We start from the raw sequence: 21,802 nt of genomic DNA on the forward strand, positions 1-21,802 counted from the left end.
ACACAATAGAAGATTGGGTACTCACATTCGTCAACCCCACTCCTCAACTGGGTGTTGAGCAGACCAGTTGGTGAATGTGTTACAGTGTGCTTTGAATTCTTTAGCCCAGACCTTCACATATGCATAATTATATTTCCCATATATACCTTATGTTATATTACCATGGAAGTGTAAAATGATATTTTAATTATAAAATAAATTTTTGAATATACTTACCTGGTGAATATATAATAGCTGAGCCTCCGGCGGCTCGACAGAAAAACACACAAAAACTCGCGAGCGATCGCTATGAAGGTTGCGGGTGTGCCCACTAGCGCCAACTATCGGCCAGATACCGCATATACATGTAAACAGACCCAATTTTTCTCATCCCGCTGGGTCTCTATCGGGGAGGAAGGGGGGGCCTTTAATTTATATATTCACCGGGTAAGTATATTCAAAAATTTATTTTATAATTAAAATATCATTTTTAAATATTTAACTTAGCCGGTGAATATATAATAGCTGATTCACACCCATGGTGGTGGGTAGAGACCAGAGTTAATTAAGTTTACAGCGTATATGCTTAGAGTTTTTGACAGTTATATCATAACAAAACCCAAATATATAAGGGTACCTGGTAAGGAAGTTGACTTAGACGATTACTCTGCCTTATTAGTCTGTCTTCCTCACGAAGCCCAGCGATCCTCTTAGGATGCTGAAAGACTCCCAGGAGCTGAAGTATTAAGGGCTGCAACCCATACAACAGGACCTCATCAAACCCCTAATCTGGGCGCTCTTAAGAAATGACATTTGACCACCCGCCAAATCAAAAAAGGCTGCGAAAGGCTTCTTAGCCTTCCGTACAACCCAATTAAAAAAACATTTCAAGAGCAGATTAAAAGGATATTGGAATTAAGGGAATGTAGTGGTAGAACCCTTACCCACTACTGCATTCGCTGTAACGAATGGACCCAGTGTGTAGCAGTCCTCGTAAAGAGTCTGGACATCTTTTAAGTAAAATGACGCGAATACCGATTTGTTTCTTCAAACGGTCGCGTCCATAATACTTTGCAGAGATTTATTTTGCTTAAAGGCCACGGAAGTTGCTATAGCTCTTATTTCGTGCGTCTTAACCTTAAGCAAGCATTGGTCTTTTTCATTCAAGTGAGAATGAGCCTCTTGTATTAAAAGTCTGATAAAATATGACAAAGCATTCTTTGACATAGGCAATGATGGTTTCTTAACTGAGCACCATAATGCCTCAGATCCACCTCGTAAGGACTTAGTACGAGCTAAGTAGAACTTAAGAGCTCTAACTGGACACAGCACTCTTTCAAGTTCGTTGCCTACGATCTCTGACAGGCAAGGTATATCAAAAGACTTAGGCCAAGGACGAGAAGGCAGTTCATTTTTGGCCAGGAAACCAAGTTGAAGTGAACATGTGGCTTTTTCTGTAGAAAAGCCGATGTTCTTACTGAAGGCATGAATTTCACTGACCCTTTTAGCCGAAGCCAAGCACACTAGGAAAAGCGTCTTGAGGGTGAGATCCTTCAGGGAGGCTGAATGTAATGGCTCAAACCTGTCTGACATGAGGAACCTTAGGACCACGTCTAAGTTCCATCCAGGAGTTGCCAAACGACGTTCCTTAGAGGTCTCGAAAGACTTAAGGAGATCTTGGAGATCTTAATTGTTGGAAAGATCTAAGCCTCTATGACGAAAGACCGAAGCCAACATGTTCCTGTAGCCCTTAATCGTGGGAGCTGAGAGGGAGCGAACATTTCTCAGATGTAAAAGAAAATCTCCGATTGGGCTACAGAGGTACTGGAAGAGGACATAGATGCTGGCTTGCACCAATCTCGAAAGACTTCCCACTTCGACTGGTATACTCTGAAGGTAGAAGCTCTCCTAGCTCTCGCAAACGCACTGGCTGCCTCCTTCGAAAAGCCTCGAGCTCTTGAGAGTCTCTGGATAGTCTGAAGGCAGTCAGACGAAGCGCGGGGAGGCTTTGATGAACATTCTTTACGTGGGGCTGACGTAAGAGATCTACCCTTAGAGGAAGACTTCTTGGAATGTCTACCAGCCATTGAAGTACCTCGGTGAACCACTCTCTCGCGGGCCAGAGGGTAGCAACCAACGTCAACCCTGTCCCTTCGTGAGAGGCGAACTTCTGCAGTACCTTGTTGACTATCTTGAATGGTGGGAATGCATATAAGTCCAGATAAGACCAATCCAGTAGAAACGCGTCTATGTGGATTGCTTCTGTATCTAGGACTGGAGAGCAATAGATTGGTAACCTTTTGGTCAACGAGGAGGCAAAGAGGTCTATGATGGGTTGACCCCAAGTAGCCCAAAGACTCTTGCCCACGTCCTTGTGGAGGGTCCATTCCGTGGGTATCACCTGACCCCTCCGACTGAGACAGTGTGCCAAGACGTTCAAGTCCCCCTGGATGAATCTCGTCAACAGGGAGATGCCTCGATTTCTTGACCATATGAGAAGGTTCCTTGCGATCTCGAGCAGCGTGAAGGAGTGTGTGCCTCCTTGCTTGGAGATGTAAGCCAAAGCTGTGGTGTTGTCTGAGTTGACCTCTACCACTTAGTTTTGAGGAAAGCTTTCGAATTTCATCAAGGCCAAGTGGACTGCTAATAGCTCCTTGCCGTTGATGTGCATGCTCTTCTGACTTGAGGTTCACAGACCCGAGCATTCCCGACCGTCCAGGGTCGCACCCCAACCCAAATCCGACGCGTCTGAGAACAACACGTGGTTTGGGTTCTTGACTGCTAGGGATAGTCCCTCTCTCAGACTGATATTGCTGTCCCACCATTTCAGGCATGCCTTTACTGGTTCAGAGACTGGGAATGATACCGTCTCTAACGTCTTGTCCTTGTTCCAGTGAGAGGCTAGATGGAACTGGAGAGGCAGAAGGTGTAGTCTCCCTAGCGAGACAAACTGCTTCAGGGATGAGAGAGTCCCTACGAGACTGTTCCAACTCCTGACTGAACAAACGTTCTCTTTTCAGCATTAGTTGGACTTCGAGCAGGGCTTGTTCTATTCGGGTGGCAGACGGAAAAGCCCGAAAAAACTGGACTGCGAATCTCCATCCCCAAATATAGAATAATCTGGGATGGGATCAGTTGGGACTTTTCTAGGTTGACCAAAAGTCCCAACTCCCTGGCCAGACTCAACGTCCAAAGTAGATCCTGCAGACAGCGAAGACTGGACGATGCTCTGAGAAGCCAGTCGTCCAAGTACAGGGAGGCTCGGATTCCCGATAGATGGAGGGATTTTGCCACATTCCTCATGAGCCTCGTAAACACGAGAGGAGCAGGACTGAGGCCAAAGCACCGGGCTCGAAACTGGTACCCCACATTCCTGTAAACAAACCTCAGAAACGGTTGGGAATCCGGGTGCATAGGAATGTGGAAGTATGCCTCCTGAAGGTCGAGAGAGACCATCCAGTCGCCTTCCATTAATGCTGTCAAGACAGCCTGGTAGACTTCATCGTGAAGTTTGTCTTGACAATGAACACATGAGCGCACTTGCCTCTTACGTACTCCTGCAGTGAACATGGCTGCCAGATCATTGGAGCCATCCCTGTAGACTTGTTCCTGCAGAGAACGTGGCTGTCAGATTATTGGAGCCATCCCTGATAGCCTTGTTTATGCATGACATAATTGTACAGCAAAACTTCAAACGCTCGAAAAAAAACTCCTAACAGGAGATGGTCTAGCTCTGAAGCCGACCATAAAATCTTGGAGCGTCTCATGGCCAGGCGCCAGGGAGAGTCTATGAGGTTTGAGAAGTCTATCTGGGCAGAGGCAGGAACTCCCAAGCCGAGAACTTCTCCCGTGTCATATCAGACTCTCGCTCTATAAGCCAGCTTAAAAGTAGGGAAAGCAAAGGCTGTCTCCCCCAAACTCCTCCTGGTGATTAACCAGTCGCCTAGCAAACGTAAAGCTCTCTTAGAAGAGCGAGAGAGCACTAGCTTAGAAAACAACGGCTTCGAAGTAGCTAGGCCTAGTGTAAACTCTGACGTTTAGGTGAACGAGGAGCAGCAGTTACAAAAAGATCCGGACAAAGATCCTTAAAAATCAGCATGATTTATTTAAAGTCCATAGAGGGCTGAGCAGCTTTAGGCTCCTCTCCGTCTGACAGAGTCCTCAAGGGAATATCAGTAGGAGGGGGATCAGCAACTTCCTCATCTGAAGGAACCTTGTCCGACAATTGCCGAGTCTCAAGCAAGGGAGAGACCTGCCGTGGTGGCAATGCTTGACAAGCAGAGTCCACACGCAAAGGAGCAACAGTAGCAGTCAAGGACGCTATGTCATGTAACTGCTTAAAGGACTGACCAGCAACAACAACAGGTGCGGGAGGACGCTCGACGTCAACTCGAGACTGCCTTGACTGCCTAGACTGAGCAGTCAAAACAACTCTTGACTGCGGTGCTTGACGCTCAACGTCAAAACAAGTCAACTATGCTGGTTGGCGAACGTCCAGAACGTCAACAAGAGCAAGCGGCAGTGGCTGAACGTCCACAAGCGGCTGAGAGTCAACACGGGACTGCATCGAGTGAGGCTCTACAAAACACGATTGACGTGACTTTGTAACGTCAATGTCTACAGGACGAGCAAAGGCTCGTTTGGGCGGCTGACGGCCAGGATCTCGATCAGCTAAGCGGCGAGGATCATCGTGAACCTGCTCAGCAGAATAGTCCTCCATAAGAGAGGCAAGCTTATTCTGCATGTCTTGCCGTACAACCCATTTAGGATCAACGGGAAAGGGTGCGGTAAGAGACGAGGGTAACGTCTGTGACTGCAAAACCTTGCCTACAATAAGACTCTCGGAGCCTGTGTTACGCTTTTGTTTAGGCGGCGAGCAGTCTTCCGATGACTGCATAGGGTCAGAGCTGTCCCAATGGCTACAACCAGGACGCTGGACCTGTCCTGAAAGGACTGACTTTCGCTTAAAGGGCCTTGAAACCTTGCTCCACGGTTTCTTACGCGAAAAGCCTTCGGATGACGAGGAGAAAATCGTCTCGCTCGTCTTATGGTAGGGGCGGTCTTGATGAGACACGCCTGAAACCATAGAGGGAACGTCTGTTCGCTGATCAAGGCCTCTCGAACCCATAAGTCGTACGACATTACTTCTCCCCTGGGCTTGGGAGCTTGCAAGAGGTCTCGGACTAGGCGAACGACAGGCACGAACAGACGAACCCTCGGTCGCAACACTGATAACACTTTGCGCAATTATCACTTTATCACTACGATTTTCTGTTTTGCACTTACTTCACTGAAATCGAATTTTTCAACAATTCACATTAGGCATGAATAAAACTGATTTCTACCTGAAGCACGCAATTCTACCCTCATCAAAAGGTTATAATTGCGAAATAAGTCGTATAATGTAAGCACATTAATACAAGCAAAAAAACAGTAAACATATATTAAGATAAAAAGATCAGTGGTTGGGGAGGAGACTAAACACTAGTTCATTCAAAACTACGTTTTCAATCTCTCACCGTACAGTGCCTTGGGACGAGAATAAAAACTAAAAACGTTTTATCCTTTCTCCCCGTACAGAGACTAGGGACGAGAGTAAAAAACTGACTCGAGAACAACGTTACTCGCTTGGGACGAGAATAAAGATCGGAACGTTCTCTCTTCCTCTCTCTCTCTCCGTCTCTCTCTCTCTCTCTCTCTCTCTCTCTCTCTCTCTCTCTCTCTCTCTCTCTCTCTCTCTTGATTTCGCACCGAAGAGAAAAGCCCACTTACCTTTCGTCGATAAACAGGTTATTTGACCAAAGGAAAAAAACTGAAGGGACTAAGAAATTGAAAATTAACAAGTTCCTTTAAATTAGTATTTAAAACATTTAAGTTTGAAAGAAGAATGAACAAAACGTCAGAATCGATTTACTCTTTCTGCAAAGTGAAACCGTGATTCTCTCTCTCTCTATCGTAACGATAGAGCGCAAACTGCGTAGCATAAATAAACTAAACGTTAGTTCATCTTTGAAACAGTACGAAGACTATTCAAAGAAAATCTTTCATAAAATATCTACTAAAAAATATTCATTTAATAAGTTTTAAATCATTTGCTCTGTAAAAGTTATTTACGATTGAAAGGGCTCAACGTTGTTTAACTTCGGTTTCCAAGTTAGGACCGCCTACTCTCGGATTAGGGGAGGAATAGGTAAGGTCACATATAAACAAATCATTAAAATTTATCTTGATGTTTATTATAAATGGAAAGCTAATCGAAGAGGCCTAATAAAGGCGGTTGAGATATAAAATATATAGAGGAAAATCTATAATTAACAACAACAATTTATAACGTGATAAGATAATTGCTAAAAGCCTAAAACACACTTCCGTACTAAGGGAAGGGTCGGCCATTTAAAAGTCAAAGAAAGTCCAAAAAACAATCCAAAGTCATCAACAATGAAATCTATCCAAAAACGAATTCAAGATTTAAGTTGAAAATAAAACACCTGCACTACGAAAGCTCAAACCAAAAGGAAGTACTTCACCAAGACTGTTGAAAAACTCCAGGTTAACAGCGAGTAATGGTACGTCTTGTCGATCAGACCGACAGGGAAAAATTGGGTCTGTTTACATGTATATGCGGTATCTGGCCGATAGTTGGCGCTAGTGGGCACACCCGCAACCTTCATAGCGATCGCTCGCGAGTTTTTGTGTGTTTTTCTGTCGAGCCGCCGGAGGCTCAGCTATTATATATTCACCGGCTAAGTTAAATATTTAAAAAATTCTGTTTGTATAGAAATTCCACATTGTTGGAAAGGTTTTGATGTTTAAAAAGTTATTGAAGAAAATTAATATTTTTTTTTTAAAATCTTCAATAACTATTGATTGGTCAATCATGTTCACAGTAGTTGAGGACTTTTTTTATGTATGGAGTCAATCTTTTATTTAGTTACAGTTAGGCAAGGATTTTCCTGCTGAGAATACACAAGCCCTTCCAATGGCAAATCCACCAGCCCCAACCAATCACAGTCAATATACACAACAGGGCTTCACTGCTCCCGTCGACAGGTTCTTCAGTGAGTATTTAGAGAATTTAAATCTTTTTGCCATATTGAACACCTAAAATTTATTAAATGATTGTACTGAAGTAGGCTTTCAGAATGTGATGTTTAAAATTTTTTGTGTATTATGATTTGTCCTGTAAATACTTAGAGTTGCCTTGAATTTTGAAGTTTTAGGGTAAGTAACAACTTTAATTTAATTTTCATTAATTCTGCAGGTTATTTAAAACTGATCTTAGGAGTTTAATTTTCAGTAAAAAAAATTTTCAGGAATTTAGCTTAATCTTAATCTTTCGCATTCCTAAATTTGCTTCTATAATAACTGGACACCAAAACACTCAATCGTATCTCTTGACAATTTATTTTTAATTATCCTTTCTCTTTATTCTTTTGAAGTATCTGAATAAGTGAAACAGTACTCCAATGCAAAATATATGTTGTTAATGATAATGAAAATTATTGGAAATTTAGATAATTTCTATTTACATACAGTAAATCAGTTTAAGTAGAGTTTATAAACTCCTATTTAGATAATTTTTATTGACATACAGTAAATCAGTTTAAGGAGAGTTTATAAACTCTCCTAATTTCCTAGAGTTTCATGTGCTATGTATAGACAGCATATGTTATTCATTGTGGTAGGAAAGAGGGCCAGTACTTTGTTTTAAATATTCATTAACAATTTTTTTGCAAAATACTACAGTAGTAGTCATGGACCTTCCCATCCCAGAAAGCGAAAAATTTTCCAATCTGTTCTTGAAAGCAATTTAGTGCAGTACTTTCCGATCAACTAGTAGATATTCAAGTAACATTGATTGGGAATTATTCCATTACAACTGGAATGTAGTATCTTACTCTGTAGGAAAAATTTTGTTATTGTTGATGCTGCATTGAAAATACTTTGTTTCAAGTATTGGAATGAATTTCGTATTCTTTGAGCGTTGACTGACAGGGAGAGGAATTTAGCCAAACTATGCTTTTAGGTATCACTATTTCACAAACATATAAGAAACTAAGCTGTGTGTTTAATAAGCACCAGTTTCCAAATACATAAAAAGTTAAGCTATACATTTATTTGTCCCCAGTTCCAAAACATAAGATGGTAAACTCTGCATGTAGTTGTTCCCAATTTCCAAATGTATAAGAAGCAAATATGTGCCTTTAGTCATTCTCAGTTCACAAACACATAAGAAGCCTATATTTCTTTTTCATGTAACCCTATTTACTTCATGGCTTCATAAGGAGGCACAAAGATAGTTTACATCTTTTTCATTCAAGTTTACCTATTAGATAAGTTATTTTCTCTGTATCCCCACTTTTTACACCAGCTAAATTAGTATTGTCTAATGACGGTTATCGGTAGAGTGGCGCAGGTAAGGCAGCTAAGGCCTCTGTTACGCCCCTTCCCTTTGATGAAGGAATGATCTCAATGGAAGACAGCCTGTGAATAGTGGTTTTCACACGCCCCTGCTTTATACACGATGCCCACTGGGTGTTCGCGCGAGGGTAGTAACCTCTGCTTTCCATACTTTAAATTTCTCTGGTATATTTGGAAGTATTTATATCAGAAAAGTATAAAGAAGGACTCTTTTCACCAGGCGTCACAGGCATCTCCCCAGAAATAAATTTTTCCTTTGTCAAAATCCCTTTTTTGTATACATTTAATTGCAGCAGTTTAAACTTTTAGCCTAGTATTTAGTATCTTAGCCAAACTCTTAAGTGACAGAATTCAGTATACAGTGAACCCTCGCTACTTCGCGGTTCGACAATCGCGGATTCACCACTTCGCGGGGTTTTCCCATAACCCATATATATATACATATCGCGGATTTTCCGGAAAATTCGAAAATACCGCGAAATCTGAAGATAACCAAATACGATATTTTGTTACCTGTAATTCCATTAATACTGTAATTATAGTAATATCTGCTCTTACTGATTGTTCATTGCATTACATATGATATATAATTCAGCACAGAAAGAAATAAAACACGAAAAGAGAATGTGATCATACGATAATTCAGTACGTAGTAAAATTAAATCGAACATGAAACGCAAATCAGATGCAGTCATACCATATTAGAATGGTGTGTACTGTAATGGATGTGCTTCTTTTCCATGAATCTTTTGTATGTATACGTACGTAGTACAGTACTGCATCCAATAATATTCTTTGTTGCAAAAATCACATTTCGAATAAGTACTGTAAGCGTACGAGAGAGAGAGAGAGAGAGAGAGAGAGAGAGAGAGAGGCGTAAAATAGCGTACGTACGTAAATTTTTATTATTATTGTTATTATTATTATTATTGTTGTTGTTGTTAATAAAATTATTATTGTTATTATTATTAATCATTATTATTATTATTATTACTGTACAGTATTATTATCATTATTTATTATTATTGCGGTATTGTACTTAATCTACGTACGTTCAGTGTGCGCGGGACATCTTCTATGAGTAACCAACGCACCATAGTACTGTATAAGACGGGTTGTGATTGGTTCAAGCGCTGATAGATGACGAATCAAAACTCAAGTTTTGTTATCTAGCCTGTGATTGGTGTTTTGCCCGCATCTCCAACCCGCAGCATCAGAGTTCTCGCGGGACTGATCGTTCACTTTCTCTTTCCGCGTATTGCTGAGTAGACGTTCTTAAGTTTGTGAAGTTGAATCTGTGCTGTGTGCGACTGTTTTAAGTTGAACTTTTTGTTGAACTTTCTGTTACAATGGCTCCCAAGCGTTCTGCTTCTAGTAAGGCTGGTAGTGAGCCTAAACGCCACCGAAGAATGATGACGATAGCTGAGAAGGTTACGCTTCTCGACATGTTAAAAGATGGTAGAAGTTACGCGGCCGCCGGCCGCCATTTTGGCATCAACGAATCCACCGTTCGCTACATCAGGAAGGACGAGGCGAACATTAGAAAGACTGCTGCAATCACCTTTAGCAGATCAGCGAAGCGAGTCGTTACAACGCGTAATAAAACGATCGTACGCATGGAAGGTGCTTTAGCTGTGTGGATTGCCGACTGTCGGAAGAAGAACATAGCGTTGGATACGAACACCATCCGAACAAAGGCTTTGAGCTTGTATGAGAATTTTGCGGCAAAGGAACCTCATGACGACGATGGCGACCATGCTGAAGAAGATGATGATGTAGATGATCCTCAACCAGGGACCTCCACTGATTCCCAGCGTCAGAAACAACGTTTTTCCGCCAGCAAAGGATGGTTCGCGAAGTTTCAGAAACGCTTCGCCCTGAAAAGCGTTTCCCTGCATGGGGAGTCTGCTTCCGCTGACACTGCCGCTGCTGAAACTTACGTGAACCAGACTTTCAAGAACATTATCGCTGAAGGTGGATACAAGCCGGAACAAGTGTTTAATATGGATGAAACCGGCTTGTTTTGGAAGAGAATGCCGTCGCGAACTTTCCTGTTCAAAGAGGAAGCCAAAGCCTCTGGCTTTAAGGCATTCAAGGATCGCGTTACCCTCGTGATGTGTGGCAATGCTGCTGGATTTTTGTTAAAGCCGGGGCTTATTTATAAGTCGAAAAATCCTCGCGCTTTGAAAAACAAAAATAAGAATCTCCTTCCCGTGTACTGGATGCATAATCAAAAGGCATGGATTACGAAGATGCTGACCTCCAACTGGTTCCACCAGTGTTTCATCCCGCAAGTCCATGAATATCTCTTAGAGAAGGGCTTGCCATTCAAGATCCTTCTCCTTATGGATAACGCTGGTGGACACGCAACTGACCTGTCGCGTGAGGGCGTTCAGGTTGAGTTCCTGCCACCCAACACCACGTCATTAATTCAACCAATGGACCAGGGGGTTATCAGGGCGTTCAAGGCCCTCTACACGAAGAATACCTTGGCGGGCCTCGTTGCGTGTGTGGATGCTGCCCAAGATGACGAGGATGAAGACTTCAACTTGAAGGCGTACTGGCGGCAGTACACCATAGCCACGTGCCTGCAGAATATTCAAAAGGCACTTCAAGAGATGAAACCTGCAACCGTAAATGCGAGCTGGAAGAAGCTGTGGCCCGATATTGTTTACGACGACAAGGGATTTACTCCGTCGGAAATCCAACACTCTGCAATACGGAAATCTGTGCAGTTGGCTGCCATAATTGGGGGTGACGGGTTTGGCGACATGACGACTGAAGACGTCGACGAGTTGTTGGACTGCCATTCCCAGCCCCTAACTGACGCAGATCTCGAAGACCTGACGAAATCGGCAAGTGAGGAAGAGAGTGAGGGTACCCAGGAAGAGACCCAAGAAAATGTAGAAGAAACGGGCTTAACATTAGAACGGCTCGCCAAGTTCTGCAACCATATGAAGGAGGCGAAAGAAATGTTGCAAGAGTGGGACGAGGATATGGTTCGCGCGATGCAATTCTGCAACAAGGTCGATGACATCACGACTCCCTACAGGATGCTCTTGGATCGAAAAAAGAAGCAGCGGCAACAACTTCCGATCACAATGTTTTTTCAGCCTCGCAAAAAAGAGCCAGTTCCTCCTGCTAGTACGCCTTCGGAAGAAATTGAAGAAGTTGAAGAGGTGTCCCAGGAAAAGACACCTCCGTCTGAAGAGACGTAAAATACTATCATTGACTGCACAGTAGAACACATCATCAGCTTCATCATCATCATTTCTACTGTGCAGCAAATTCATCGCCATCGTCATTCAAGTTTTTCTGGAACTTCTTTCGTGGTGAGTACAGTAACAATCTTTATTTTTTACTTTAACCTGTTTTATAGTTTAGTACTGTACGTACTGTATGCATTAAGTTAAAGGGAAGGTTTTAAAAGTCTACATGTTGTAACCTATCATATTTTTTTTGTTTAAAATTTACATTTACGTACGTAAAACAATCTCTCTCTCTCTCTCTCTCTCTCTCTCTCTCTCTCTCTCTCTCTCTCTCTCTCTCTCTCTCTCTCTCTCTCTCTCTCAAATTGTTTTCCTGCTTTGCTACGTACAAGTACTGTATAATTTATATTTGTAAGGTAACATATTTTGTAAATGCTTTGTACTGTAAATACTGTATGTACTGTATCATTATTTATCACTATCATCATGCGTGTTAAATGCCTTGTTTGTTCTGAGCGTGGTTGTTTACTGAGCGTACACGCCGTCGTTTCAGGCGGCGTCATAAAGAAAAAGATTTCATTTGGAAGTCCTAAGAAAAATACGTAAACTAAAACATTGGTAATAAAAAAATCAACATACAGTACTGTATAATCAATATAATCGATGCAAAAACTAACCATACGTACATATATGTGTACACTAAATGAGTTTGTTTCTTCATTATGATCAGAGATGAACGTAAACAAAACATTGGTTGCCATTTTTTATCGTGCTTTTTAGGTGTTTAGGAAACACATGATATAAAATCGCCTTTAATATTTGTGCCTGTTTTAGTTTAGGGTGCTGTAGTACATGCATTAAGTGTTCTGTACATTACAGGGTGTAAAGGGTGGTTTGTTAACAGTACTACGTACAAGGGAAGGTTTTAAAAGTCCGAATATACATGTTAAATAAATAGGTAAATATGCTGTCACTACTTCGCGGATTTTCACCTATCGCGCCCGCGTCTGGAACCTATCTACCGCGATAAACGAGGGTTATACCAGAAAAATTATTTTCAACTGCATTCTTAAATGTCCGCTAGTATGTGATTTAATTGAAATGAAGTGAAAAAAAACATTGAATGTAATGGTAACCAAGAAAACTTCAAATGGAACACATTACAGTACAGTACAAAAAAATTTTGAAATTTTGCAATGCATTAAATACATTAACAAATTATTTTTTATTTAGAATTTCAGTATTATCACTTAATACTAATTTCTCAGTTGATTGTAAAATGCAATCAGGAACTAAAGAGATGGCATACATGTTGGGAAAAAGGGTCTTGTTGGTAATGAACGATGAACAAAGCCATTGATAAAGAAGAAACTTGTGTTCCGTGAAATATATTAGATTCATTAAATTGTAATTCCATTAGGTTGATCAGAGACTTTCAACTACCTGAAATTTTCACTGTGAAAACACTGTAATGTTTATGTTGTAGATTATTTTATATAAGGCTACATCGTGGTAACAGTCTTGGCATCATGAATGTCAAGTCTTTTAGTTATTGAGTATTTCAAAGACAATTTAAAAATGAATTATAATTTTTCAGTTGTAGTTACTATAGTCCATTTCTTTTTGCGATGCAGATTTGCACCGACTCGCAGGGGTGCCCTTTTAGCTCGGAAAAATTTCCTGATCGCTGATTGGTTAGAATTATCTCGTCCAACCAATCAGCGATCAGGAAACTTTTCAGAGCTAAAAGGGCACCGCTGCGAGTCGGTGCAAATCTGCATTGCTAAAAGAAATTGACTATAGTTAAAATCTGAATTGCCATATTTTGAAATTCTCCCCACAGGTTTCGTATTTAATTTTGTTTTTTGTTCAGAATTAGGAAATCCACGAGGGAATGAAAATCCTTTTCTACTGACCTTTGGAATCCTGTGGTTTCGATGGCACAACTTACTTGCAGAGTATTTTGACAAGAAGTTTGGCAGCGACTGGACTGGTATGTTGTAATTTAATCAGTATTTCAAGCTTTTGTCAACTAATCAATTAAAAAAGAGAAAATTGGGATTCCATGTTATTAATGTGTTTGTCAAATACTATATGTGAAAATTATTATAATTTCCTGGAGTCTAACAAGTGAAATATCTCTGGATTTAGAGAACACAGCTGAATATCATGCTTTGCCACCCATAGAACTGTAGTATGTACACAGTACATGCTATATAGGAGTGATGGAAAATATTAGTGTCAAACTCTGTTACTCAATGCAGTTTTATCATAACAGGGTCTGGAAATTTTTTGTATATCTAGACAGTACCCCTGAATTGCCTTGTAAAGAAGTTGACCTGGCCTCAAAGTGTGGGTTATATGGGGGATATGTGGGTAGTCTTGAATTAAATTTTATCTTGTACCTACTACAGTGTATAAGAACACCAAAACACTGCTGACGATGGAGCCCGTACAGTACATTAGTAACAACCTCTGGATCTTCCTTTACTGAGAGTTCTTTTATCGGAGTTCTTAAGCCATATTCTTCTTCTCTTGGATCTCTCCATCAAAGATAGCTAAAAATATAAGGATCTCAAGTAATGATAATTTCTTTGTGATAAGTTATTCAAGTAATTGGTTTCATACAGGTGAAATAGATAGAAAAGTTTTGTTTTCCTCCACGTGAATTCCTACGGTTTTCGTATGTACGTACACTACAGTCATTTAAAAGTCCAAAAGACTTTCTTTCCGACATGTTTTATGCATCATCATTTTTATATGATTGTTAGGTTTTTAGGGGAGAGTACTTATGAACCTTTTTGCCCTATTATGTCTTTATTCATACAATATTGTTTATTTAATTAAATTTACATAAATATAAAGTGCTTCATGACCAATTACAAGCTGTCCTTTTGTAACATTAAACTTTATTACCATCTTGACTGTCATGTTAACAGCTTGACTGTGTTAACCCAGACAAATACAAATGCCAAGATATTAAAGGAAGGCTGGCAAGCAACCAGGATAAAAATTAAGTCTTGGATTTGAACCTAACAACACTTGATTGTATACACTAAGCAGAGATGAATTATGTAAAGGAAAGCACAAAAATATCACAATTGAGAAATTACAAAGTCAAATTACACATTGACCTAGTAAAGTTGGCAGATTAATTATTATTAAAAATTACACCCATAAAAAACCAAAAGAAGCTGATTGCTCAGGCACCCACAAAGCTACTTTTAAAACCAAGGCAGTGAAGCAAACTTACTCAACCATTATGAGAAAAACCCTCAGCCCTACTAAGTAAGGCAATTAAAAAAAAAATCCTCCCTCATAAATGGCACTTAAAATTCTATTTGTAAAATATTCACAGAAATGTGTATAACTTTCTTTCCAGCTACAGAACAAAGAAAAACAGCCAAACATTTTGCTAGATAGGAAAATAGAGCCAAACTAAGAAAAACATAAAGGAAAACTATGAGTTTAAAGGAAAAGATTTGCACAGAAGGCACCATGTGGAATACAAATTTGCCAAAGGGAATGAAAAGTAGTGCATAATGTTAATTCAATGTAAAGGTCTAGGAGTACTGAAAACATTTATAATATTTGAGGAATGGTAATGTTACTATGATTTCCTACATGGTAATATGTAAATTTATGACCACTGTAATGGGTTTGTAGTGAACAACTTTGCAGTTTGCAGTGCTATTCTCTTTTATTATAAGGTAATTACTGAATGAATCCCTCTGCATTTTCAGATGAAAGAATATTCAATGAAGCCAGGAAGTGGGTAATAGCTACTTACCAGTCGATTGTCCTCTATGATTGGTTACCAAAATATATGAGAGCTGAACCTGCCAAGTATAAAAGTAAGTTTGCATGTAATTTAACTTTTATGAAGCATGTTAGGATTTTACATTCATTGCGTTATAGAGATTGGAAACTTATTTACATTACTGTCAATGTTCTGATTTCCAATTGCTGTACTGGGAAACAAAAAGACAGATGCCGTAATTAGATACAGTGGTACCTATACATATGAATTTAATCTGTTCCAGAACCAATTTCGGATGTAGAAAATGTTCGGATGTAGAAACGAATTTTCCCATAAGAATACATTGAAATAGGATTAATCCGTGGTTGAGCCCAAAAACCTATGATAACTTCTTAATAAACTACTACACATAATTTCCCATGAGAATAATGCACACTAAATTAGATAATAGACATGTAAATAAGAAGAATTAGCAAAAAATGCTAAATAAGAAACGGGTTTTTAGCGTCACTTTACCTTAGAAACTCCAGCGCAGATGTTGTTGGTCTTGCTATGCAGAGAGGAGACAGACGGGCGGCGAGGAGGTAGAGAGGTTAACTACGATAAACGTACACTACCGTAACTTATTCTAACTTACACTAAGTGAACTTTATCATAACTTAGCTTATTTTTTTTTTTTTTATATTTTATATTTTTTTTACATTTTCTTTTTTTCTTTTTGATGATTAATTTTAATCACTTTCACTCTCTACACTTAAAATTGACTGAATTTCTTTCGCTTCACTCTTTGCCGTTTTCTTTGTTTCACTTTCTTCCGCTTCACTCTTTGCCGTTTTCTTCGAATCACTTACATCCTCTTCATCACGAGTTCGCTTCGCAGTTTTTTTAAAGAAATTATCGATAGATAATTGCTTGGTATGGCTTTTCAGAATGTTTCGAAAGTGAGTTAGGCAAACATCATCCAACTGCGAAACTACACGACAAACCTGCAATTTTTTGGGGTGGTAATTGTCGATGAAGTCGACCACGTCTTGATATTTTCCTAACACCTCTTTTATATGCGCCGAACCTAACACATGTTCTACCTCCTCGCTCCCTTCCTCGTCATCACTCATGTGCTCTGACATAGCATGGAGTTCCTTGAGCTCATCTGTGGTAAGTTCGTCGTGATGTTCGGCGACGAGTTCTGTAACGTCATCTGCGTCGACCTCCAGACCCATGGACTTGCCAAGGGAGACGATTTCCTCTACGGCTTCCGCTGCACCCACCACGGGATCAGGCTCGGGGTCAAAACCTTCGAAATCTCGGGAAGAAACTGCATCAGGCCACAGCTTCTTCCAGGCAGAATTGAGGGTCCGTCGAGTTAATCCCACCCAAGCCTGATCTATGATCTTCAAGCAGTGCACGATGTTGAAGTGGCTCCTCCAAAATTCACGCAAAGTTAAGTTGGTGCTTTGCGTGACATTAAAGCACTGCTTAAATAAGTGCTTGGTGTACAGCTTCTTAAAATTAGAGATGACTTGCTGGTCCATGGGCTGGAGGATAGAGGTGGTATTCGGTGGAAGATACAGCACCTTTATGAACTTAAATTCATCAAAGATATCATCTTCAAGTCCAGGGGGGTGAGCGGGTGCATTGTCAAGGCATAGCAGGCACTTTAAAGACAATTTCTGTTCATGAAGATACTTCTTCACAGAAGGGCCGAAAACTTGGTTAACCCATTGCACAAAGAATTGCCTAGTGACCCAGGCCTTCGAGTTGGATCGCCAGAAAACATGAAGCTGGTCCTTATCGATGTTGTGTGCCTTAAAGGCCCTAGGGTTCTCGGAATGGTAAACCAGTAAGGGCTTGACTTTAAAGTCCCCGCTAGTGTTGGCACATAGGGCAAGAGTCAACCGATCCTTCATTGGCTTATGCCCAGGCAATTTCTTCTCTTCGGCGGTGATGTAGGTTCGACTGGGCATCTTTTTCCAAAACAGCCCGGTTTCATCACAATTAAACACTTGCTGCTCTACGTAGCCTTCTTCCTGCACGATCCTTTCGAAGTTCTTGACAAAGTCAGCTGCAGCCTTTGTGTCCGCACTAGCAGCCTCTCCGTGGCGAACAACTGAATGAATCCCGTACCGTTTCTTAAATCTATCGAACCAGCCACGAGATGCCTTGAAATCATCTGAGGAAGGCTCGGTTGAACTCTCCCCAGCATCACCCCCAGAGCTCTCCTCCTTCAAGTCCATAAAGATGGCGTGCGCCTTCTCGCAGATGACGGTCTCGGTGATGGTGTCGCCAACGATCTCTCTGTCCTTTATCCACACTAGCAGAAGTCGTTCCATCTCTTCTATGATAGGGCTACGGCGTTTTGAAATTATGGTGATCCCCTTAGAAGGTTTCACTGCTTTAATAGCTTCCTTCTGTTTAAGGATTGTCGAGATCGTCAACATATTACGGCCATACTGTTTAGCAAGTTCACTCACGCGGACGCCACGCTCATGTTTTTCAATAATTTCCTGCTTAACGTCTAAAGAAAGCATTTCCTTCTTCCTTTTCTCACCACTACCACTACCACTTGCAAAACTAAGCCTTTTAGGACCCATACTTTACGTAAATTACCGTTAAAGGATGCATGTAAAAAATCACAATTAAAACACAGTTAATAGCAGAACGCACAGGGCACAACCGCAAGAAGCCGACGAGAACAGAGGACTCACCCAAGCCGCGTTAATTGAGGGTCCCTCCTAGGTCGAAGTGCTGCCTTCTATCGGCGGAAATAAAAAACACTTCAGGCGCTATGAGCACCGACTACGCGTACGAGTATTGTTTACTTCGGTTGTCGAAAAAAACATTCGGGTGTAGAGTAGGAACGTGTTCGAATTGTACTTCGCGTGTAGAAAAATTCGGATACAACCGGTACGACGAAAATTGCTTACTTCGTGTGTCAAAATAAAATTCGGGTGTAGAGTAAAAAATTTGCTTGAATTTTACTTCGGATGTTGGAAAATTCGGATGTAGATACGTTTGTGTGTAGAGGTTCCACTGTATAGTAATAACCAGTACAGTATTATTATTATTATTATTATTATTATTATTATTATTATTATTATAATTATTAATTGCTAAACTACAACCCTATTTTGAAAAGCTAGATGCTATAATCTTAGGGGCTCCAACAGGAAAAGTAGCCCAGTGAGGAAATGAAACAAGGAAAAATAAAATACTTTTAGAACACTAACATTAAAACAAATATCTCCTATATAAAGTATAAAAACTTTAACAAAACAAGAGGGAGAAAAGTAAGATAGAACAGTGTGCCCAAGTGTACCCTCAAGCTTGTTTAACTTGTGAATGTATGGATTATTTTTTATATGAATACTTTGTTTATTCCCAACATATTATAACATCACTGATCTTGAGGTATTTTATATTCTTTATTCATTACTGTACTTTTCATGTAGCTTATTTATTTCCCTATTTACTTTCCTTACTATGCTATTTTCCCCTGTTGGAGCTCTTGGGCTTATAGCATCCTGCTTTTCCATCTAGGGTTGTAGATTAGCTAGTAGTTATAATAATAATTCTTTCATCCATAATATGAAAAATATTTATTATAGTTGCCTAGTCATATATGATATTCCTTATTTTCCAGTATATTCTTTAAAAAGAGTAGATATCAGAAAATTATCATAGTAATTTGTTTGAGATGATTGCTGCTATTTGGTATGCTTTATATATAGCCTTGATATAAATGAGTTTTCATCTTAACCCATTTTATTCTTCTTTTTTTTCTTCTTCTTGATGTCGGCTAACCCCCTTAATTTGGTAAAGTGCCGTGGCAGATAGAGAGATAGATATCTTAACCAATGTAATTTTTTTTCTCAGGATATAACCCAAACATAAATCCACAAGTGAGTCATGTATTCCAGTCAGCTGCCATGAGGTTTGGCCATACATTGGTTACATCAGGGGGATACCTTCGTACAAAGGATCGCGAAGGTTGTCATTCTGTAGCGTCATTAAGACTCGGTTCTCATGAATTTTCAAGAGACAACACTGGTGTTAGAACCTGTAATTCTTTCTGGCGTTCACCTGTAAGTAAAATCTATGAATTTTCAATATTAAACTTACCCGATAATCATGTAGCTGTCAACTCCGTTGCCCGACAGAATTCTATGGAGGGATACGCCAGCTATCACAATACTAGAAGGGGGTGTACTTACCAGCGCCACCTGTGGCCAGGTACTATAGTACTTCTTGTTGACACCTCCTCAATTTTTCCTCTGTCGTGCTTCCGGCAAGACGTTCTGGGATACGCTTATGTTCTTGGAGTATTTTCACGACTTTGGTGAAGTATTTCTCTTTGATTTCGGCTGTCGCTTTACTGGAAACTTCTATATTAGCTTAGTTAGCTTTTGGAATTAATTTGATTAATTATGGTGACGAAGAGAGTATGAACTCTCTTTCACCTTTAAATGGCCGACCCTTCCCTTAGACGGAAGTGTTGGTGTCTAAGAGAGTATAGACTCTCTTTCTTAATTTTGCTTAACAAAAGTTATAGATTTATTTTATATCTCTCCGCCTCTTATAGGCCTCTTCGATTAACTTCCTTTTATTATAAACTTATTAAAATTAATTTTTATATTTGTTTATATTCGACCTTCCTAATAGTAGGCGGTCTTTTCTTGGTACCGAAGTTAATTAACATTGAGCCCGTCATTTCGGTTTTACCTGTTAACATATTATGCTATTTTAATGTCTTTGAAAGAATTTCTTTGATAGTCTAGTACTGTTTTCAAAGTTGAACTAACGTTTTGTTTTGTCTCTGCAGTTGTTGACGTTCAGAACGTTCAACTTGCGCTCTATCGTTACGATAGAGAAAGAATTTTCACGGTTTCACGTTGCAGTAAGAGTAACCGTGTCTAGCGTTTTGTTCATTCTTTCTTAACTTAATGGTTTTAATCCTAATAAAGGAACTTTTCATTTTGGGAAATATTTCAGTTTTTTCCTTTAACAATAATATGTTTTAACGATATATATGATTGGGCTCTTCTCTCAGGTTCTAAGTCAGAGAGAGAGAGAGAGAGAGAGATAGAGACGGAGGGAGAAAGAGGATAAACGTTTCATTCAAGCGAGTAACGTTGTTATCGTTTTTGCTCTTCTCCCTAGTCTCTTTAGGGGAAGAAGGTAAACGTTTCTAGAGTGATCTAGTGTTTAGTCTCTTTCCAGCCACTGAATTATTTATCTTTCATTAGATTTTTCTGTTACATTGTAATTCTGTTTTCGCAATTTCTAACTTTTGAGAAAGGATAGAATTACGTGTTTCAGGTACAACCACTTAAAGTTTCGAGTTCAGTGAAATAAGTGCAAACAGAAAATCAAAGTGATAAGTGATTAGCGCAAAGTGTGTCAGTGTTGTGCGTGAGGGTACTTCTGTGCGCGCCAGTCGTCCTCCTAGTCCGGGACCTCTTGCAAGCTCCCAAGCCCAGGGGAGAAGCAATGTCGAAGGACAAAAGGGTTCAGCAGGCCTTGATCGCCTGCGCTCGCTCCGCCTGCGCTCCCTCCGCCTGCGCTCGCTCCGCCTGCGCTCGCTCCGCCTGACCGCAGTACCACCTGCCAGGCGTACGATGTTGAGCCACGTTATGAGTTTACTGATCCCAGTGGTGTGCAGCTCCCTCCGCCTTCCTTAAGGCAACCTCAGCAATGGGAACAGGAGGCTTATACCTCTCTTCCTCCGCTTCCACTTGCTGTTCCACCAGTGAGGCAACACTCGCTTGAGGTACAACCTCTCCCATCCATGAGTCAGTCTCCTCAGCTCTCGCTGCAGCGAGCTCAACCCTCCTCAAGGCAAGCACCTTAACACCTTAGCCTTGCGCCTCAGGAGCCTCAACTTGCGAGATTTTTACTGCGTTCTGCGCAGCCACTACCTTTTCGCTCTCAGCTCACACCGCAGGAACCTCAACTCGTTCCTCAGGAACTTGCTACTGCGCATCCGCCAACCACTCAGCAAGCGCAACCCTTGAGTTCAGCCACTCATGCCAGGAGTCAGCCTCCTCCACCCATGCGCCTACCTTCTGCTACTTCCTTTGATCAGCCTTTGCAGACTGAGCCTCAGGTGTTCCCTCAACAGAGTCTTGAAGAGGAAACCACAACTATTGTTGTTCCAGCTCGTTCTGACTCTGCTGTTCAGCATACCTTACCTCCATTTTCAAACCTTATGATAATGGAGGTTATTTGTATTATTTATAAAAATATATTTGTATTCCTTGCAATATATTTTTAACAATATCGCAATATGGCAAAAATATGAATCATGAGTTATGAATGTAAGGTAAATATTATGTTGATATTAAAACCCCATGCAAGCATGCATAAAGCACTCTAGCACTGGTCATGGAATTTCTGAGAAATGTTAAACGCCATGCACACGCTCTGCTTACCTTAC

At 40.5% G+C, this 21,802-nt stretch overlaps 1 protein-coding gene across 3 annotated transcripts in view; it reads left to right on the forward strand.

The window, feature by feature from the left end:
- LOC137634457 (dual oxidase-like) overlaps window positions 1–21,802 on the forward strand; it is a 182,919-nt gene that overhangs the window by 26,537 nt on the left and 134,580 nt on the right. For 2 of the 3 annotated variants that reach the window (XM_068366859.1, XM_068366860.1), the window contains exons 7-10: window positions 6,911–7,037; window positions 13,483–13,602; window positions 15,353–15,463; window positions 19,243–19,451. In XM_068366859.1, coding sequence (XP_068222960.1) covers window positions 6,911–7,037; window positions 13,483–13,602; window positions 15,353–15,463; window positions 19,243–19,451 — 567 coding nt within the window. The remainder of the gene's footprint in view (window positions 1–6,910; window positions 7,038–13,482; window positions 13,603–15,352; window positions 15,464–19,242; window positions 19,452–21,802) is intronic. The other variant, XM_068366861.1, reaches the window with a different exon arrangement.

Source organism: Palaemon carinicauda, chromosome 44 (assembly GCF_036898095.1).
Source record: "Palaemon carinicauda isolate YSFRI2023 chromosome 44, ASM3689809v2, whole genome shotgun sequence".
Taxonomy (NCBI): domain Eukaryota; kingdom Metazoa; phylum Arthropoda; class Malacostraca; order Decapoda; family Palaemonidae; genus Palaemon; species Palaemon carinicauda.